Source organism: Anabrus simplex, chromosome 5, assembly GCF_040414725.1.
Source record: "Anabrus simplex isolate iqAnaSimp1 chromosome 5, ASM4041472v1, whole genome shotgun sequence".
NCBI classification, from domain to species: domain Eukaryota; kingdom Metazoa; phylum Arthropoda; class Insecta; order Orthoptera; family Tettigoniidae; genus Anabrus; species Anabrus simplex.
In genome coordinates, this window is record NC_090269.1 from 181,977,807 (window position 1) to 182,000,522 (window position 22,716).

Consider the following 22,716-nt stretch of genomic DNA (forward strand, 5'->3'; position numbering starts at 1 on the left):
TCTTTTCCCTTTTACTACACAATGTTATATGGTATTTGTCGCATGGCTTCTCACACAGAGAACATATACATTCTTTGTTCGGTTCATGATATTTTATGTTTTTGCAAATTTTGTGATGGAAGCCGTGTACGGCGAGTCTAGTGATTACGTTTCTTAGTTCCTGATTTTCCTGTGTCCATCGTCTATCGGTCATTGCTTCCGTTGCGTAGAAATCCAGTGGTATGTCCTGTTGTTTCAGATGCTTCAGCTCAAGTACCTTCTCCATTTGCAGAGTAGATGGCAGGTGTAGTTTGAATCGGAGGTCTTCTATATAGAAAGGTTCCCTTGCTAATTCATAGATTAGTCTGGACGGTGAAGATCTTGCCACGCCCAGTGCTCTCTTACGGAATCGTGCTTTCACTTTTTTTATCGCGGTGAGGTCTGTTGTGGTTAGCCTTTCCCATATTATCTCTAGACCGTATGAGATAGTGGGAGTTATTATGGCGTGGAAGAGTGTCATTGCTGTTCGTAGTGAGAGTTTGGTTATGTTCTTCAGATCGTATATTCCTCTGATGGCAGCTGTTGCTCGTTCCTTTATGTGGTGTCTGAAAGAGTGGCACGTTGTTTGCAGGGTGACGCCGAGGTATTTGTAGGTATTAACCGACGTGAGTTCTTCTTCGCCGAGAGTCATTTTGTTTTCCGCTGCTAGTTTTCCCCCTTTTCGGAAAGCCATGTACACTCTTTCTCTGGTTTATGTTGAGATCATTATCAATTGCCCAATTGTGAAGGTTATTTAGGACTTTCTGTAGCTCTTGCCAGTTTGGGGAACCCAGGACCATGTCGTCTGCGTAAACATAGAGAGAAACTGAAGTTGTTTCGTCTAGAATCATCTTGATGTCTGCTGTCGTGACGTTAAACAGGATGGTACTCAGTGGGTCCCCTTGCAGAACTCCATTTGTCTGGATTATTTCTTTTGAGGTCGATATTCCGTCATATACTTCCACTTTATTGCAGGCCAAAATGTTCCTTATTACCCGTGTGAATCCGTGGTCCTCCATTAGCATATGTTCTAATTTCTGAACAAGCTTTGATCTGGTCAATAAGTCAAAAGCTTTTGTGAAGTCTACAAATACTGTGTGAAATATTCCTTTGGGATGTCTAAGAGCTTCCTCTATGTCGTTTAATAAATTCCTTACGGCATGCAAGGTGGACCTTCCTTTCCTGAACCCGAATTGCTGTTCAAGGATCATTGGATCTAGTGCCAGAGTGATTCTCTTGAGGATTAGGCTTGTAAAGACTCTGAAAATGGTATTCTCCAGGCCAATACCATGGTATGAGTGTGGGTCGTTGCTTTCGCCTTTACCTTTGTAGATTACTTTCATCGTGGATTTCCTCCATTCGTCTGGTATTTCCCCTGATGATAGGCATCTATTGAACAGGTCTATCCATAGTTCACTTAGTGTTTCTGCTGAGTCTTTTAGCATCTCGTTGTAGATCCCATCTGGGCTGGTCGCCTTCCTGTCTTTTGTCTCCTTTATTGCTGCTCTCACTTCCTCTGTTGTGAATTGTGAGATTGGGCTAGTTCCTGTGTGGTGGGTAGTGTTGTATGCAGTTTGCGATTGTGCTAGGTTCAGAATCTGTGAGAAGTGCTTTTCCCATACTTCCATTTGAATTTCCGCTTGTTTTCTATTGGACTTTCTCCTGGTGGCTACAAAAGGGTCCTTAAGTGCTTCTTCTGCCTCCCTAAGGGCTTGAATTTCTACATATAGAGCTTTTTTTGCTTTCAGCACGGCTTTGTACTCTTTACGTTTGACTGCGTATGTTTCCATAATGGTCCTTTCTTTATGAAGTTTGGCCTCATGTAGGGCTTGCAGAACTTCATTTCGCAGCAGACAACTCCGAGGTTAATCCAGGCCGCAAATCAGAATAAAGTTCCCAGTATGTTTAAATCGCAGCAAGCATGCGCTCCAATAGCCATGCCTAATACCGGGCCCGACCCAATCCAATTCGAGTAACACCTCTCAAGCATCAACACGGACGCACAATTTGAAACTCACTCCCCCTTCCCCTCCACGCTCCACCCCTCCGTTACAGCATCAATACTACACTAGGAGTAGCAAGCTTAGTCGTTCAGACAAAACCGGAACAAGTGGTCCCAGTTAACGTCGACAAAACAAGTTAGTTCGTCCACTTTCACGGGATAAACACTTTCATTCTATAATTATTATCATATTGGGCTCTACATTCATCATTCTAATTCCCTTTTTCTCTTATCCAGTTACAGACAATTCATATTCCTCCCAAGGTTGAACAATGCACCAATGGGAAAGTTAATCAACGAGAATGGCTTAATATTCCAAATTTTTATCCGATGAGCACTAACGAATGATATCAACAATATTTTTCCAACATACATGCTTCAACCTTAAAACATAACCATGCTTCTTTCTAAAGGAATATTCAAACAGATTCAAACCCAACATGATCGACTTTAACCATGGTTCCGGTTTATAACAATTCTTACGACTCAGGCGACCATAACAGTTGAAGAAACCCCAACTCACGCTGTGATAAATCTCTAGTCAATACAATTGGAGAAACCCTAATTCACGCTGTGATCAATCCAATCTACAATTTCGATGTCTAGTCATTATAAAATAAATTAATTCATTCTTCATAAATTCTGGCAACGTTAATGTACATATTGTACATATTGTAAACTATGTGAAAAGCATAAGACCATTGTATTTAGTATTAAGTTAAGTTTGCTATTAAGTTCCAATGTTTATAGTTTTAAATCTTGACCTTAAGATTAGTATTAGACTGAAGATGCCCATAACTAGGGCGAAACATGTCCCCAACTGGTGTTTATAATTCATGTAGAATTTAATCACTAAAATATATTTGTATTGAATAGATAGACACAATAATTTTAATCTTGAAAAAGTTTTACTTATTGTATCTTCAATACGGAACAAAATGAGATTAGTTACCATGAGACTTATTACAAGATATTAGAATCATTCCGTATTGACGGTTTTCACTTTACATTATTACATTATGAAACAATAGTCAAGAAAGGGACCGCTAGATAGAGAAGATATTGAGATCCTGCTGTTTCTAAAGCTTTAAATTTCATTGGTGTTTTTTTTTTTTTACCTTGTCACAGGCTTTTTGCCTGCACGTTATATCAGGCTTGGTTTCTCAAAAATGTTTGCTTCCACTCCCCTCCTGACCAATTTAATGTGATGGGTTTCTACAAGGATGATTTTCGACAGTGATTTCAACCTGTTTTGTTATTGTTACTAAACAATATTTTGTAAACTATGAGGTCCACAACCTCACCATGTGCTACTATTGTTCATTTCCATCTGCATCATTTGTTTTTTCATTCCTTTGTTTTCTTAGGTTAACACAGTTTTTAGTTTCAATTATAATTTTAAATTAACACCTTTTCACTGAATTTTGTCGCAGTGAGTTGTTTTTTTCTCCGCATATTGATGTAAATATTGTATATTTGTGCTAATTTTGTTTCCGTCTAGGCTCTCTTTTATTTGATTTTTCATTTGCTCCTTCATTATGTTTTTTAGCATTTTTAAAATTATATTATGTAAATTATTTCAAACTCCCCTCATTTTTCACTGAAGATGGCTCAAACAAGCTGAAACATGTTTGAATTTGTTTACTCCGTCTAATGACGGAATATTTATTGTATTGAATTAGGAGGATACTCTCATTTTTCACCTTTGTAAAGTACCTGAGACTTTTCAGAGACAGATCATCTCTCTCACATACTTTCTGTGAGGGAATAGAGATGTGTAATTTTTAGCTTTGTAGCCTCGTATAGCAACAGTTGTGGTTTGAGACAATAAGTGTTATAATACACCATTGTACTCCTGTATTGCGCAAGAAATGTAGAATAAGCAGTTTTGACCAATTATATCTCTTGATTTCTTCTGATTTTTCCTGATTTTCATATCTAAATCTCCTTATTTTTGGTTTTGTAAAGTTGGCAGGTATGAGTACACATTTTTTAGCTATCTTCACGCTGACGCCAAATATTAACTTTAGTTAGGCTTGTGACACATTTTCTTGCGGCTGCACAATTATTCTACATTTCCGAGTGTTTAATAACCATTAACTTAAAATTGGCAACATAATATCGATGAGAACGCGTTGAAACTTTGCCGGCAACACCTGTTCCATGTATCTTTATGACTATCCGTCAATATTCCTGCTGTCTATAAAAGTTAATTTTACTAAGAGTCAGGTACAGTAGACGTGTTATAACTCTGCCATTGAGTAGCCGTGGTCTTTCTAAGAATTCGAAGGCTTGCATGTTTTGATGCCATTCAGCAGATTTGAGAAACGTTTTTGTAGAGGCTAACAAAATGTCATTCTCTCTTCACTATTTCCCGAGATCCAGTGACGTTACACACAGGCACTGTACAACCGGTTGTCATGGTTAGTGATGTATAACAAAGAGGCGGTCGTTTATTGTCACCAAATTTTGGGTGTGCGTTTGTGTGCGGGGGTGAAAAGATGCAGCGTGGTTACAGCGGTAGTTGCTAGTGGTATTCATTACTGTCAGGCCGCGAATGCAAGACAAACCTCGATTTTTTGCTTGAGATTCTGAGGGAAAAAAACGTTGTCTTGGATTCGGAGAAATACGGTATCATTCCAGAGTTTTCTTCTTCAAATGGTGTCATCTAACCTAACCGTATATGTGTCATGAAAACATTTGAAACGCGCGTAGAGAAATGAGTTATCCTCGCTAAAAGTGTACATGTGAATAGCCTTTCCCAAATTTAACTAGATGCGAACATGAACTATCCTCTGAAATCAGTAATGTAGGCCTACTCTGCCATATCTTGAGGTGTATCATATTCTTACTTAATTTCAGTACCGTATATAACATTAAAATTAAGAGATAGTTTACTTCAGCCGTTATTTTTAACGAGTTAATAACTGGTATCAGCTATGATATTTATGCATTTATTACGAAAACTTGTTATCCTCTTTCATTTTGAATTTTCTTTAGAGAGCACCAGTCGTTGGGTATTAGTAATCGACTCCAACATCGCCCTTGAGTCGACGAGAGAGCTCGCAAATGCACATAGTAAGAATTCTATACCGTACCAAAGATGATCGCATTTTGTGGCAAACGTTTCTGTTTCCTTATTCAACAGCGTCACCTATCTTAAACATACCCTACTATACATATGATGAAATATACTTCAAGCGCCAATAAAGAAATAACCTTCTTGCTATAAATTTACATGATAATAACCTTTTCGTAATTTAACCAGACGCAAGAAAATATAAACTAATCTCTGAAATCAATTATGCACTCTGCCATATCTCGAGGTGTATTCAATTTTTACTTAACTGCAGTATTTAGCATTAAAATTAAGTGATCGTTTAGTCAGCCTTTTTTTAAACCTAGGAATTTCATTCTGTCCGTATTGAACTGAGAAAGGATGATAGGAAAACTTAAAACGGTCCACCTTTTCAATACAAAAATGTTATATTTATTTATAACATGTATTTGCACTTGGAACTAGTTTCGACGCTGTGTTTGCGTCATCATCAGCCAAAATGTGGGAAATAGGCAAGATGTAGGCATTTATATTACACAAGGCGTTACATTAAACAATACACATCTTACAAGGAGATAAAAACAGGGACGAATATAGAAACAAATGAATCGTTGAGAAAACAAAAGTTATACATATTAAAAATAACCTTAACCACACATCTTGCAGTGCGAAAGTGTTCTTCTTGAATGATTCCTGAATATAAAAACACACGCGCACACATTTCTGAAGAGCCAGCAGGCAGGACAAAGTAAAGTGAAACCTTAAGAGATCTTCTGAGAAGAGTTCATCATTTTTTCTATGTTCCGACTAACTGGCGAAGTCTCCCTTGAGTTCCTGATAAACATACACAACAGGAAATTCTCCTTCACTATCAACAATAGCTCTAAAGACCAACGGTAAAATTTTATTTTAAATATTGTGCAGAGACGTGAAAGCATGATTTTGAACATGATATAACTCCTTCATATAACCCAGTTTTTTTCACAAGGTGTTACATTAAATAATACACATCTTACGAGGAGATAAAAACAGGGACGAATGTAGAAACACATGCATCGTTGAGAAAGCAAAGTTATACATATTAAAAATAAGCTTAACCACATAACTTGCAGTGCAAAAATATTTGCCTTGAATGATTCCTGAATACAAAACGTGCGCGCACACACTTCTAAAGAGCCAGCAGGCAGGAAAAAGTAAGGCGAAACCTTAAGAGTTCTTCTGAGAAGAGTTCATTCTTTCTATGATCTGACTAACTAATGAAGTCTCCCTTGAGTTCCTGATAAACATACACAACAGGAAATTAAACAATACACATCTTACAAGGAGATAAAAACAGGGAAAGTTATACATATTAAAAATAACCTTAACCACACATCTTGTAGTGCAAAAATATTCGTCTTGAATGATTCATGAATACAAAACACATGCGCACACATTTCTGAAGAGCCAGCAGGCAGGAAAAAGTAATGTGAAACCTTAAGAGTTCTTCTGAGAAGAGTTCATCATTTTTTCTATGTTCCGACTAACTAATGAAGTCTCCCTTGAGTTCCTGATAAACATACACAACAGGAAATCCTCCTTCAATCTCAACAATAGCTATAAAGACCACGGTAAATTTCATTTTAAATATTGTGCAGAGACGTGAAAGCATGATCTTGAATATAATATAACTCCTTCATTTAACCCAATTTTTTACACAAGGTGTTACATTAAACAATACACATCTTACGAGGAGATAAAAGCAGGGACGAATGTAGAAACAAATGCATCGTTGAGAAAGCCAAAATTATACATATTAAAAATAAGTTTAACCACACAACTTGCAGTGCGAAAATATTTGCCTTGAATGATTCCTGAATACAAGACGCACGCGCATACATTTCTAAAGAGCCAGCAATTTCGAACAATTTCTTAATAAACATTATAAATTCTCATCAAATAAATCCATCAGGAACACTGTAGAATTAGTGAACAAACTAAACAGTTTCAAGCTTCAACCATATCATTCAATGCACTCCTTTGATACAGTCAACATGTATCCCAGTATAAACACCAACTCATTATTCCCGATCATCGAAAAGAACTTACTTGCTAACAATCAACTAAGTAAACTAGAAGTTCAAGACTTTATGACCATATTAAGATTACTAATTAACAATAACTACTTCACATTCGATAAGATCATTTACAAACAAGATGGTTTGGCTATGGGTTCACCAGCCTCAGGAATTTTAGCAGAGATCTACCTTGATTTCCCAGAGCACACCGCCATTGACAATAACATCAAATTTGCTAATATCCAATTCTGGGCTAGGTACGTAGATGACACATTTATAATCCTAGATGAACGCTCCATAGACGCGCCATCCACCCTCAAAAACCTTAATAATATTGATCATGACATTAAATTTACCTTAGAATCAGAGACAAACAACTCCATCAACTTCCTAGACCTAACCATCAACAGGCACCCCTCTTCGTTCACATATAGTATCTATAGAAAGCCCACTCAAACGGCCACTACTATAAGAAATGACTCACTACACCCCCAAACACACAAAGCGGCTACATATAATAGCTTAGTAGACCGAGCATTCAAAATTCCGATGTCAAGAAAAAACTTAAATAAAGAATTGAACACCATTCGCTCTATAGCAAAATTCAATGGATATAATGAATCCTTTATTGAAAGAATAATCAATAAATTCAGACACCGCCCAAAAACCACCCTAATAAAAGACAATACTAGCACTGCCACGTTTTCCACATTTACCTTCAATAAAGAAATTTACGTCACTAACGTTTCTAAAAAACACAACGTTAAAATAGCCTTTCGTACTAACAACAGAAGCACAGAGATCCTACACAACTCTTCATCAATAAATAAAAGTAGTCCTTTTTCTAAATCAGGTGTATGTAGGTTTTCTTGCCAAGACTGCAAAAGTTCTTACCTAGGGCAAACAGGACGCAGCTTTAAAATCAGATATGCAGAACATGTCAATGCCATAAAGCACAACCGTTTTTCTGCGGTCGGCCTACATATAAAAGAATTTAAGCACAACTTTACTGAAATAAATCAAGATCTTGAGGTATTAGATATTCTAAACAAAGGTTCTTTCCTAGACGTCACTGAAAACCTCTATATTCATTTAGACCAATATTTCAATCCCAACCTAAACTTAAATGATATCTCAGAGAAACCAAAGATCCTATTCGACTTTCTCATTGAATTTTTCAAAAACATGAATATCCCGAAAAACAGATCTGTCTTTCAGATTATGCATAATACTTTGTCACGCCACACACTTTCACCACATCACCCTCCATACTTCCCCCCCTTCCACTCCTCCTCCCCTACCGCTCCTCCCCTCTCCCCTCCTAATCCAACAACGGCCGCTGCCCAGACCTAAACTATCCAACACGCTCTGTTCCTCTTCATCTCGCGCCATAGCTTTACCGCCTCATGTCCCGCAATAAACATCATAGAAACCTACCCCCACCCTACACGTAACGCTGCAACAATACACCACAAATACTGGCACAGTCAACCTCCAAACTCTCAACAAAGTATTCCTTAATACCTATTTTATATTCTTGTCGAGCTGAATACCGGACCTGTGAAGATTACAAGATTATTTTATGCATCTACAGAATGGTGTGTTAATGAAGCTATGTAATATAGAGAGAAACTTTCAAAGGTGGTTAAGTGAAGAAGTTATATCATGTTCAAGATCATGCTTCCACATCTCTGCACAGTATTTAAAATACAATTTACCGTTGGTCTTTTATAGCTATTGTTGAGAGTTAAGGAGAATTTCCTGTTGTGTATGTTTATCAGGAACTCAAGGGAGACTTCATTAATTAGTCGGAACATAGAAAGTATGATGAACTCTTCTCAGAAGAACTCTTAAGGTTTCACCTTACTTTTTCCTACCTGCTGGCTCTATAGAAATGTATGCGCGTGCGTCTTGTATTCAGGAATCATTCAAGGCAAATATTTTCGCACTGCAAGTTGTGTGGTTAAACTTATTTTTAATATGTATAATTTTGGCTTTCTCAACGATGCATTTGTTTCTACATTCGTCCCGGCTTTTATCTCCTCGTAAGATGTGTATTGGTTAATGTAACACCTTGTGTAAAAAATTGGGTTAAATGAAGGAGTTATATTATATTCAAGATCATGCTTTCACGTCTCTGCACAATATTTAAAATGAAATTTACCGTGGTCTTTATAGCTATTGTTGAGATTGAAGGAGGATTTCCTGTTGTGTATGTTTATCAGGAACTCAAGGGAGACTTCATTAGTTAGTCGGAACATAGAAAAAATGATGAACTCTTCTCAGAAGAACTCTTAAGGTTTCACTTTACTTTTTCCTGCCTGCTGGCTCTTCAGAAATGTGTGCGCGTGTGTTTTGTATTCATGAATCATTCAAGACGAATATTTTCGCACTACAAGATGTGTGGTTAAGGTTATTTTTAATATGTATAACTTTCCCTGTTTTTATCTCCTTGTAAGATGTGTATTGTTTAATTTCCTGTTGTGTATGTTTATCAGGAACTCAAGGGAGACTTCATTAGTTAGTCAGATCATAGAACTCTTCTCAGAAGAACTCTTAAGGTTTCACCTTACTTTTTCCTGCCTGCTGGCTCTTTAGAAGTGTGTGCGCGCACGTTTTGTATTCAGGAATCATTCAAGGCAAATATTTTTGCACTGCAAGTTATGTGGTTAAGCTTATTTTTAATATGTATAACTTTGCTTTCTCAACGATGCATGTTTTCCTACATTCGTCCCTGTTTTTATCTCCTCGTAAGATGTGTATTATTTAATGTAACACCTTGTGTAAAAAACTGGGTTATATGAAGGAGTTATATCATGTTCAAAATCATGCTTTCACGTCTCTGCACAATATTTAAAATAAAATTTTACCGTTGGTCTTTAGAGCTATTGTTGAGAGTGAAGGAGAATTTCCTGTTGTGTATGTTTATCAGGAACTCAAGGGAGACTTCATCAGTTAGTCGGATATAGAAAAAATGATGAACTCTTCTCAGAAGATCTCTTAAGGTTTCACTTTACTTTGTCCTGCCTGCTGGCTCTTCAGAAATGTGTGCGCGTGTGTTTTTATATTCAGGAATCATTCAAGAAGAACACTTTCGCACTGCAAGATGTGTGGTTAAGGTTATTTTTAATATGTATAACTTTTGTTTTCTCAACGATTCATTTGTTTCTATATTCGTCCCTGTTTTTATCTCCTTGTAAGATGTGTATTGTTTAATGTAACGCCTTGTGTAATATAAATGCCTACATCTTGCCTATTTCCCACATTTTGGCTGATGATGACGCAAACACAGCGTCGAAACTAGTTCCAAGTGCAAATACATGTTATAAATAAATATAACATTTTTGTATTGAAAAGGTGGACCGTTTTAAGTTTTCCTATCATCCTTAGTCAGCCTTTATTTTTAATGACTTAAGAGCTGTTATCGGACATGTTATTTACGCATTTGTTACGAAAATATGTTCTCCTTCATTTAAAATTTTCTTTACGGAACAGCAGTCGACGGGTATTAATAATCGATTCTGACATTACCTTTGAATGTCGACGAGAGAACTCGCTAGTGGACATAGTGAGGAAATGATACCAAAGATAATCAATCACTCGTAATAACGGATGCGTCAGTGATACAGCTCTCGCTGTAACCGAAGGATAATACACAGTTTAATATATGGATTTTGAAAGGATACCAAAGCATTGCCATTATAAAGGGGTTCTCATTGCATGCCGTATTCGCTATAGCGGACTTCTACTATATGTCGTTTTCCAGTAAGCAAGTAATGATGAAATGAAAAACTAACTTTTTACTTGATTTAAATGAATATTAGTTCCATTCATATCAGTGTAAATATACACTTACCTGGCTTCAAAAATCCAGAGTCGACCAATTGTGAGAATGCGTGAATCCTCCTCGTCAGCAAGGGTATAGTTCTCTCCTAGAACTCTCACTTCCTGTCCGGCATGAAGTGTTCCACTCATCACTCGTGCTAGCACCAGAAAGAATGTACAGTCTTCTGTGGGATACATCTTGGTGCTGTGCACCATTAGGTGACCCTGTAATCATAAACAATTCAAATTTAAAACAGATTGTTAATTATAAGGTACTTTAGATCATTTAGTCACAATTCACAACAACTCAAGAAATCCATTCAAATGCTTTCATTAGTTACAACAGTCTGGCTCCATGGTTAAGTGGTTAGCGTGCTGGCCTTTGGCCACAGGGGTCCCGGGTTCGATTCCCGGCAGGGTCGGGAATTTTAACCTTAATTGGTTAATTTCGCTGGCATGGGGGCTGGGTGTATGTGTCGTCTTCATCATCATTTCATCCTCATCACGACGTGCAGGTCGCCTAGGGCGTCAAATCAAAAAAGACCTGCATCTGGCAAGTCGAACTTGTCCTAGGACACTCCCGGCATTAAAAGCTATACGCCATTTCCTTTCATTTCATTAGTTACAACAGAAACCGATTTCACGTCCCTCCAACTATCTTTCTTGGTTTTTGGAAATGTAAAAATTTTGTCCCTCAGATGTTCTCTTAGATGCTGGCAAATCTACCAACATCAGGTTTGCACATTTGAGCACTTTCAAATACCACCAGACGGAGTCAGGATCAAATCAACCTATTTCAGCTCAGAAAGCAAGTGCTCTACTTTCTGAGCCACTCAGCCCAGCTTTCAAGAATTCTTTTCACATGAACACATTTATGTGTTTCACATATTACAACTGTGTAAATAAATAAACATTAAAAGACAAAGCTAAGAAGAATAGGAGCACATTTAAAGGACAAACACAATAAAAAATAACTGCCCCATACATAATGTCATTTCTCTCTCCCTCACTTATTCTTTGGCATAGTTCCTATTATCTTTCTTGGCTTCCTGTCTGCCATGTATATTTATACATTTGGTTAGTCCCTTTACAGTCCATATATACATCTATATATATAAAATAAGAGTTTTGTCTGTACATTGCTCAGAATTTAAAACGGATGACTGTATCAGTCGTGACTACAGTAAAAAGGAAATGCACTTCCGTAATCTCTTTCTGTCTGTATGTATGTACACACATCACGAGAAAACGGCTGAAGAGAATTCAATGAAAATCGGTATGCAAAGTCAGGGAATAAGTCACTATAATCCATGCTACAAATAATTGTATTCACGCTGAGTGAAATGGTAGTTTAGCGGAAGGCCTGAAATGTAATTCTCAAATATTTATGTTATTGGTGGTCGTATCTTAATATAAATCGGTATACAAATTCGGGGAATAGGGCGCTATAATCTAGGCCATAAATAATTGTGTTCACCCTGAGTGAAATGGTAGTTTAGGGGAAGGCCTAAAATTTAATTTCAAATATTTGTTATTAGTGCTCGTACCGACGAAAATCAGTAGGCGGAGTCGGGGAATAACTCGCTACAATTTAGGCCATAAATAATTGTATTCAGGCTGAGAAAAATGGTAGTTTAAGGAAGGCCTAAAATTTAGTTCTGAAATATTGATGTTATTAGTGGTCCTATCTTAACAAAAATCGGTATACAAATTCGGGGAATAGGTCGCTATAATCTAGGCCATAAACAATTTTATTCACGCTGAGTGAAATGGTATTTTAGGGGAAGGCCTAAAATTTAATTCTCAAATATTGATATTATTAGTGGTCGTATTGATACAAATACTACATAACTTAAGATATATAGTATTAAATTTCCGATCATTTATGTCTTATAGATTGTTACCATACCGGCTATTATCACAGAGATATTCATGAATTTGGATTTTTCTTACCAAGTTCATATGAGCGCCGAGTCACAAGAAAATGGGTAAACAGAATTTAATGAAAATCGCTATTTGCTTTACGTCACACCGACACAGATATGTCTTATGGCGACGATGGGATAGGAAAGGCCTACGAAGTGGAAGGAAGCGGCCGTGGCCTTAATTAAGGTACAGCCCCGGCATTTGCCTGGTGTGAAAATGGGAAACCACGGTAAACCATCTTCAGGGCTGCCGACAGTGGGGCTCGAACCCACTATCTCCCGATTACTGGATACTGGCCGCACTTAAGCGACTACAGCTATCGAGCTCGGTAATGAAAATCGATATGTAAAATCGGAGAATAACGAACTGCAGTGTACGCTATAAATAATTTTATAAGACACCCTAATATCACAAAGTCGACAGAAAACTAAATAATGTAAAGGCCTACAATATAGGAAGCTCATAAAATTTATCAACAATAACATTACATTGACCATTGTTTGTTGTGATGCGTTTTGTGTCTTCTGTTAGCACTCATCTCCAATAGATAGGATTACTGCTGTGTACTGAGTATTTTTTAAATTTACCTTACGTGGCAACAATGGGATAGGAAAGAGCTAGGAGAGTGAAGGAAGCGGCATTGGCCTTAATTAAGGTACAGACAAAGCATTTGCCTGGTGTGAAAATGGGAAAGCATGGAATACCATCTTCAGGGCTGCCGACAGTGGGGTTCGAATCCACTATTTCCTAGATGCAAGCTCTCAGCTGCGTGCCCCTAACCACACAGCCAACTCGCCCGGTCGTACCGAGTGTAACAGCCTGCCTGAATATTGGCAGGAACTAGCTGGAAGTTAGATAACTTTCTTCTTTAGCAAGCCATTCCTCTGGTTCATAAATTTTCTGATACTACTGGTAGGTACGTAACACACTGTTTCATCAAAGCATTCAAGCTATTCAATCCCTACTCTGAGGCACTGATTGAAATGAGCAGAGTGCATATTTAATGGAATAAAGGCAAAGGAGTGTTTATGGCTGTCTGCAGCCTGATCATTCCAGCTCTGGAACGTTGGACTGTTAGATCGGCACCGTAGTACTGTTCGTTAAAAGTGAGAAAATGTGTGGTTTTTCATTTGATCGAGTATTTTATATGATAACATTGCTTTTAATCGCTACTTTCCTACTGACGTTTTTGTAATGACCTATGTTGACTTCAGCTGGGAAAACCACAAAGTCAGTCTTTCTGAAAATCCCGTAGTACTATTCATTAAAAGTGAGAAAATGTGTGGTTTTTCAATTGATCAAGTATTTTATATGATAACATTGCTTTTAATCACTACTTTCCTACTGACGTTTTTGTAATGACCCAGATATGTCTCTTCCCGCATCGCGCTCACTTGGTTCTCTCCCTGTCCGCCATCTGCGTGACGTCATGTGATATGAGACAGCGCTCCTGACACGTATTACCACTACAGTCTAAAATTGTCATAACTTCTGAACTATTCATGCAAATAATGTCCTGACATGGTTATTGTAATCCTTATAAAATACTGGAGGAGGTCAAACAATTTATTTTGATGAGGAACTCGAGGATAATATCGAAATATTTATTTAATTTTAAGGAGTTATAATTTTTATCCCCCGAACTGTAGCATAAAATCGCTTCTAGAGGGCAGCCGGTTGGAAATAGGTATGTGCTATCGCTGACTTTTTTGTAGAGGATTCTATGCTCTACATTTTGTACGCTTACACTTGGGGTCTATTGTTGATGGTTCACGCAGCGTAAGTCAAGAAAGCAAGTGACCGACCGCCCGACATTTTTATCTCTTTCTACGTATTTACTGTATATCGGATCACGGATACATAATAATTTTATAGTGGTACACTACGTGAACAGTGTTCATGTTGTCAGTATCTGAAGTAGAACCTCTGTACTGATTAAAATGCAGTCAACATATTATGGAAACGTGTGTGGCGCTATAAATTGTCGGCACGTAAAAGAACTCCCGTGGGACAAAATTACGGCATCTCGAGTCTCAGAAAACCGTAAATGTTGTTAGTGAGACGTAATACAAATAACATTATTATTATTTCACATATTATAAAGACATAACGACAACAACCATCAAGCCAGTTAGTTTTCTACTGTGATGGCATAACAATACTTCATCGTCAGCAATGCTTGGTTATTGAAACACTTTTTAATAAACTCTTGAATATCTCCATTATTACAGCTCGTACGGTAAAAAGGTGTCAGATATAAATGACTCAATGAAAAATCATATTTTCTATAATTATTATGTGCTAATAGCCGGGCTGAGTAGCAACTTAAATGGTAGAGCGCTGGCCTTCTTAACCCAACCTGGCAGGTTCGATCCTGTCTCAGTCCAGTGGTGAAAGGTGCTCAAATACATAGTTACTGGGACGTAAAATCCAATAACATTAACATCATTATGTGCTAATAACTTATATTTCTGAATATATTTCGAAGCTCGTGAAATAATACAGTATCCGTGATCCGATATACAGTAAATACGAAGAAAGAGACAAAAATGTCGTGCGAGAAGAGACTTGTTACTGGATCTCGGTTATTTCAAAAGGGGGTCTCACACATCCCAGTCACGACTGGTTAAAAAATAGAGCCCAGTTCGAAATTTCATTTGGTGTGTTTCACGGTAAGACTGTATCCAGATGCAAAAACGTGAAAACTCTTATTTCTATTATTAAGTCAAAATTTCCAGTATTCCATGACAAAATAATTTGTCTCTACGTAAGGACCAGGACATTTATTAGGATACGGCATTTTAATGCAAAGAGTAAGGAGCTAGCAATGAGAAAATATGCCAATAAGAAGGCTAAGCTATGGGCTGGTTCATCAAGTAATTAAGTCTCCCGACACGTACGTTTTAATAATTTAATATAATTCCATAAAGATGTCGATATGATGCATATTTTCCTATGCCATTTGATCTGAATATTTACTTCATCAGGAAATAAATTAATGATTTTGAGTTGCATGGCAATATTTTATTTCTTATCGTATTACTGGTATATGTCATGTATTTGATAGTTGATGTTCTACCTGCTCAGCATGTTCACAATTAAGTATTTAATTTATTTTCCACCCAGTCGATACAATGATTGCTTAAGGCAATTTTTAATGGTCAAAAGTGGTACATGTTTCGTATATTATCAACATCTTCAGCCACATAACACTGTTTAGATGAAAAATATATAAAATTGACAAAGTAATGCTTTAGAGGAAGTGTCCTTAAAATTAACATAAGATTGACAAGATTAAAACAAATAAATAACTCAAGAGAAAATATATAAATTATTTCCACAATAGAAAGCAGTCGTCAAGGAAACACTTGTACAGTATTCCATAGAGAAATTGTCCTAATAAATATTCTTTTCTTAATAATTCATGAAAAAAGATCAATTTATAAATTATAAATTATACAATTTATAAGTAATTATCGAAACGAAGAAATCCTGATATCACAGTGCGGCTCTTATTATTGATGTAGATGAAAATATAACTAATTCCTAGTTGTCAAATCTTATTAAGCCTGCTTTCCTTTGGAACAGTAACTCTTGTCATTCTTTCACAGTTTTGCGCCGGGTGTAATATTGATGATGCAATCTTCCTTGCTCTTGCACCTGAGGAGGTGGAGGAGCGGGGGATATAGGTGTGTCAAGAACTTCCTTGCTGTCACCTATAGCTTCAACTGAGGAGGAACAAGTTGTAGGGCTATCTGTAGGTGGAGAAATTCCAATTCTTTTTTTGTGATCCTTCTCAAGCATTTTCAAATATACTAGAATTTGATAATATAATGGATTCTTATATTCTACAGCCTCATTAAGGTTATCATTTTTCTTTACAAGTTGGTCTAGATGAATGTACAGGTCTTCATATGTGTTCATTAAGCTGCCCTTTTTTAACTTTTTTATGATGGTCAGGTCTTGTTCTATGTTGGTAAATTTATGACCTGTGGCAGTCATGTGTGATCCCATTGCTGAGAATCTTCTATGTTTTTCAGCATTCACATGTTCCAAATATCTAACTTTAAAATTGCGGCCAGATTGTCCCATGTATGTATTCTTACATTCAAAGCATGTGAGTTTATATATTCCGGAATCAAAAAATTTATCTTTTTCCGAGAGATTTATTGTATCATGGTTGAAAATACTATGTTTCATGTTGTTATTGGTGGAAAATGCAATTTTGAAATTTTTTCTCTTAAATAAATTTGTTATTACATGAATGTTTGGATTATTATATGTGAACTTGATATATTTTTCAGTTTTACTAGGTTCGACTGCTAATTTAGATTGTTGCTTCTCCGAAAATTTATTAATTATTTTATCAATCATGTTATTGTTGAAACCATTCAAGAGGGCTTGTTGTCGGATAAACAACAGTTCTTTATTCCTTTCAGATTTGGATAAAGGAATACTAAACGCTCTGTTAACGTAACTATAATATGCTGATCTTTTCTGTGCCTCAGGGTGTAACGAGTTGTTCTTGATAGTGGTCAGTGTGAAAGTGGATTTTCTGTGTGTTTTGAAAGAAAATCCTTTTTCTTCTCTTGTTGTGACTATGTCCAGAAAATTCAGTGATTTTTCAACTTCTTCTTCTAAAGTGAATTTTATATTGGAATCCAAATTATTCCATATATTTAAAACTTTATTGCTATCGGTGAGTCTGTTATCTATTATAGCGTAAACATCGTCCACATTACGTGTCCAAAAATCCAAACCCTCTATTTGATTAATAATTTTCGTGTGTTCCAAATAGTCTAAAATTATTAATCAAATAGAGGGTTTGGATTTTTGGACACGTTATGTGGACGATGTTTACGCTATAATAGATAACAGACTCACCGATAGCAATAAAGTTTTAAATATATTGAATAATTTGGATTCCAATATAAAATTCACTTTAGAAGAAGAAGAAGTTGAAAAATCACTGAATTTTCTGGACATAGTCACAACAAGAGAAGAAAAAGGATTTTCTTTCAAAATACACAGAAAATCCACTTTCACACTGACCACTATCAAGAACAACTCGTTACACCCTGAGGCACAGAAAAGATCAGCATATTATAGTTACGTTAACAGAGCGTTTAGTATTCCTTTATCCAAATCTGAAAGGAATAAAGAACTGTTGTTTATCCGACAACAAGCCCTCTTGAATGGTTTCAACAATAACATGATTGATAAAATAATTAATAAATTTTCGGAGAAGCAACAATCTAAATTAGCAGTCGAACCTAGTAAAACTGAAAAATATATCAAGTTCACATATAATAATCCAAACATTCATGTAATAACAAATTTATTTAAGAGAAAAAATTTCAAAATTGCATTTTCCACCAATAACAACATGAAACATAGTATTTTCAACCATGATACAATAAATCTCTCGGAAAAAGATAAAAAAATTTTGATTCCGGAATATATAAACTCACATGCTTTGAATGTAAGAATACATACATAGGACAATCTGGCCGCAATTTTAAAGTTAGATATTTGGAACATGTGAATGATGAAAAACATAGAAGATTCTCAGCAATGGGATCACACATGACTGCCACAGGTCATAAATTTACCAACATAGAACAAGACCTGACCATCATAAAAAAGTTAAAAAAGGGCAGCTTAATGAACACATATGAAGACCTGTACATTCATCTAGACCAACTTGTAAAGAAAAATGATAACCTTAATGAGGCTGTAGAATATAAGAATCCATTATATTATCAAATTCTAGTATATTTGAAAATGCTTGAGAAGGATCACAAAAAAAGAATTGGAATTTCTCCACCTACAGATAGCCCTACAACTTGTTCCTCCTCAGTTGAAGCTATAGGTGACAGCAAGGAAGTTCTTGACACACCTATATCCCCCGCTCCTCCACCTCCTCAGGTGCAAGAGCAAGGAAGATTGCATCATCAATATTACACCCGGCGCAAAACTGTGAAAGAATGACAGGAGTTACTGTTCCAAAGGAAAGCAGGCTTAATAAGATTTGACAACTAGGAATTAGTTATATTTTCATCTACATTAATAATAAGAGCCGCACTGTGATATCAGGATTTCTTCATTTCGATAATTACTTATAAATTGTATAATTTATAATTTATAAATTGATCTTTTTTCATGAATTATTAAGAAAAGAATATTTATTAGGACAATTTCTCTATGGAATACTGTACAAGTGTTTCCTTGACGACTGCTTTCTATTGTGGAAATAATTTATATATTTTCTCTTGAGTTATTTGTTTGTTTTAATCTTGTCAATCTTATGTTAATTTTAAGGACACTTCCTCTAAAGCATTACTTTGTCAATTTTATATATTTTTCATCTAAACAGTGTTATGTGGCTGAAGATGTTGATAATATACGAAACATGTACCACTTTTGACCATTAAAAATTGCCTTAAGTAATCATTGTATCGACTAGGTGGAAAATAAATTAAATACTTAATTGTGAATCTATTGAAGTGCGATACGGACCATGAAGCTGATTTTATGTAATGCTCAGCATGTGACGAAATTTAACACATTTTCACGTTTTAAAATCTATTGGAAGTGCCGTTACTTATCGAATCGGACTAAACCAGACTATTATTTGATGAAAGATTGAGAAGATGTTTCACAGACACGAGAACTCACAGGCTTGCTGTACTGCAACTGTGTACCTTATTCGCTATCGTTCATACCGCGTGACGTCAGAGCGCTCCAGCCAATGGAAGCTTCAACCGCCCGAGTAGCCTACCTTATATTCTAGTTACCTTGGTAATGACCTATGTTGACTTCAGTTAGGAAAACCACAAAGTCAGTCTTTCTGAAAATCCCGTTGTGAAGCACGGGTACATCAACTAGTGTTAAATAAAACTGTATTGCAGAATTGTCTTTATAAAACTAACCTTGAATTAAGGTATACAGTATGTCAATTCAACATAATTGTAATGTGGAAAGAAAAAACAAGCTGTGGTTTGTCTTTCAAGAGAACCATATTCTAGTAATGTTAACAATTCTTGGTAAGAGGCTTAAAATCTCTATGAATTACTGCAATTAGGTGACTTTTTGAGAATTTGCAAACAAATATACTGTATCTACAACTATTAATCCATGCACAACGCCTGGTCTATAACGCCTTAAGTGTACTAATATGCAAGCAACATGTGCTGTCCACAAGTGGCCTTAACTCACTTATTGTGTGTTCTGGATTATTATAATATATGAGCGAATAATTCCCACATTTTTTTTTTTAATTTGACACTGAAAAATTTGGAGTGCAGATATTATTTGTGTGGAGAATTCAAAAGTAAAAGTCACAAGTAAATGGTCACATAACAAACTTTAATACTATAACTTAAGTATATTGTATATAAAATAGCTCTGATAACAAAATAACAAAGTCTCTATCAGAATGTGACATACCTCTCTCCAACAGTCTATCTCCAAGGATAGTTTGACATGTCTTGTGAAATATTTTTACTCTGGAGTGTGAAATATAACAGATCTCATCACGTCCTTGGTGTAGCATGCATATGAGCACCCACTTCCATATATTTCTTGTATGCAAGTCTTCTTGAAGTACAACGAAGTCTTCTTCCATGGGACAACTGGACCTGGTGAAAGCTGTGAAGATCTAGCAAATATTCTTTGGACCATTTCTTCCAGAAGTCCGACTCGTTGGCTGAACAGTCAGCGTACTGGCCTTCGGTTCAGAGGGTCCCGGGTTCGATTTCCAGCCGGGTCGGGGATTTTAACCTTAATTGGTTAATTCCAGTGGCACGGGGGCTGGGTGTATGTGTTGTCTTCATCATCATTTCATCCTTATCACGACGCGCAGGCCGCCTGCGGGTGTCAAATAGAAAGACCTGCACCTGGCAAGCCGAACCCGTTTTGGGATATCCCGGCACTAAAAGCCATACAACATTTCATTTCTTCCAGAAATCTTGCCTGATTTGTTGAAAGATTCTGTGCTGATTCCACAGATCAATGTTGATGTGTGGTCAAGGACCATGCCCCCATGAAGGAAACATGCTGGTGTCAGTTGAGATATTTTCTGAGAGAGTGAGGGCTTTTATCAGTGTAATCTTAGCAACTGTCAACATCTGTCAAGTAGTCGTCATCATTCAGTAAATCGTGAAGTATATCATTGACAGCCATTAGATGATTCAGAATATCCTTTAAGCGGAGTTTACAGTGCTGTAAATCGTCCAGAGAAGTTAGTTCACAGAAACGTCAGTGAAGAGCAGCGTAGCACTGGAATGGAATGTAGACTGTGTACGTTTCAGAGAGTACAGTGATACTGTCATTGTGGAAAACTGTTTGAAACATCCACATGGGGAAGTATGATGATTAGTCAATCCTGCCAGTCGAAGGGTTTGGTTGCGGGACAGCAGAAGAAGTTCATCAATCTAGTCCATAACGTGAGGGTCACAAACAATGAATGTACAACTTTTAAGTTCAAATTGCAAGATATATGTAACATTTTCAAAATTTCTGGAGAAAATTATTCTCAGTTTATTTAATGAAGGTTCAGTCTACTGATGAGGAAAATGAAATGTACTTATCTAGATATTAATTTCGTTTACTACTGTCAGCTGTAGTCTAGCGAGGCTGTAGTAATGTGTTTGTTTACCATTAAACATTCTCTTGGTATTAAATCCACTGTAAGTATTCCACAAGTCCTTCAGAACTGCGTATTTGATCCAATACTTCTTTTTGGCATTAAAATGTCGGGGAATGAAAAGAGAAAGGCACAAGATGAACTTTAATACTACAACTTGAGTATATATACATCACCACCGACACCAGAATAACCAAGCAAAGTCAGAGTCTCTATTAGTACATGACAATTTGTATCAAGGTGGGGTATAGTGCACCTGACATACAGAAATCTGGGTTTTGGCATTCATTTTTCTGCCCACCGTGTTGGCAAATATGTTCCTGCCAATAGCAAGAAGCACACTCCGTACATATTGTGTCATTTGCATAGCATCAGTTCACGTGGTAGCATGTATTTAAGATTGACAGAGCAAGTTCTCATTATAGGTCGTTCACGGTTAAAGAAAAGCTTCACACTATTGAAGAAGAAGAGCAAATTGGTCATCGTGTTGCAGGAAGAAAATATGATGTGGATGACAACTGCACAGGCCTCCATGACTGAAGGAAAAATAAACCAAAGTGAAGTTTCCAGAGATCCAAAAAAAGATATGCTAATATATGACTGAAAAGAGAAAGTGGATGTGCAGTCATGAGTGAAATGTGTCCGCTGAAAGCTACAGCAATAGCAAAGAGAGTTAAAAATTATGAGTTGTCAGGCTAGTCATGGATTGCTCACGAATGTTTCTGAACAAAGTAACTTCAGTTTTTGTAGGAAATCTAGCAAGGCACAGTGTCTCCCAGTCAATTATGAAGAAAAGATAGTTAATTTTCTTAGATATGTTACTGATTTGCACCAGAGAAATTTGTATTTACTCTCACAGAGTGATAATGCAGACCTGATGCCAGTATATTTTGAAACGTCACTGGATTATATTAATAAAGATAGTGACAAGACAAGTTGCTTCAAAATTATTTATAATTTATTGGACTATAGTAGTTACAGTTTTCAATATAAATATTTGCTTGTTGTTTAAAGGGTCCTAACATCTAGGTCACCGGTCCATATACATATTTAACAAAACTATACAAAAATAAAAACAAAACATTTTTCTTTTAAATTTCTCTTCCTAATATAAGTGTGGAGGGGTTATTCGATGGCAGGGATTATTTGCGTACTTACAGAAAAAGGCTTCCTGGTTACCTCA

The 22,716-nt window shown here is 36.5% G+C and overlaps 1 protein-coding gene across 3 annotated transcripts in view; it reads right to left on the minus strand.

Moving 5' to 3' along the window:
* Positions 1-22,716, minus strand: part of LOC136873888 (116 kDa U5 small nuclear ribonucleoprotein component) — a 398,344-nt gene that overhangs the window by 110,041 nt on the left and 265,587 nt on the right. For all 3 annotated transcript variants that reach the window (XM_068227586.1, XM_067147207.2, XM_067147208.2), the window contains one exon: positions 10,992-11,185. In XM_068227586.1, coding sequence (XP_068083687.1) covers positions 10,992-11,185 — 194 coding nt within the window. The remainder of the gene's footprint in view (positions 1-10,991; positions 11,186-22,716) is intronic.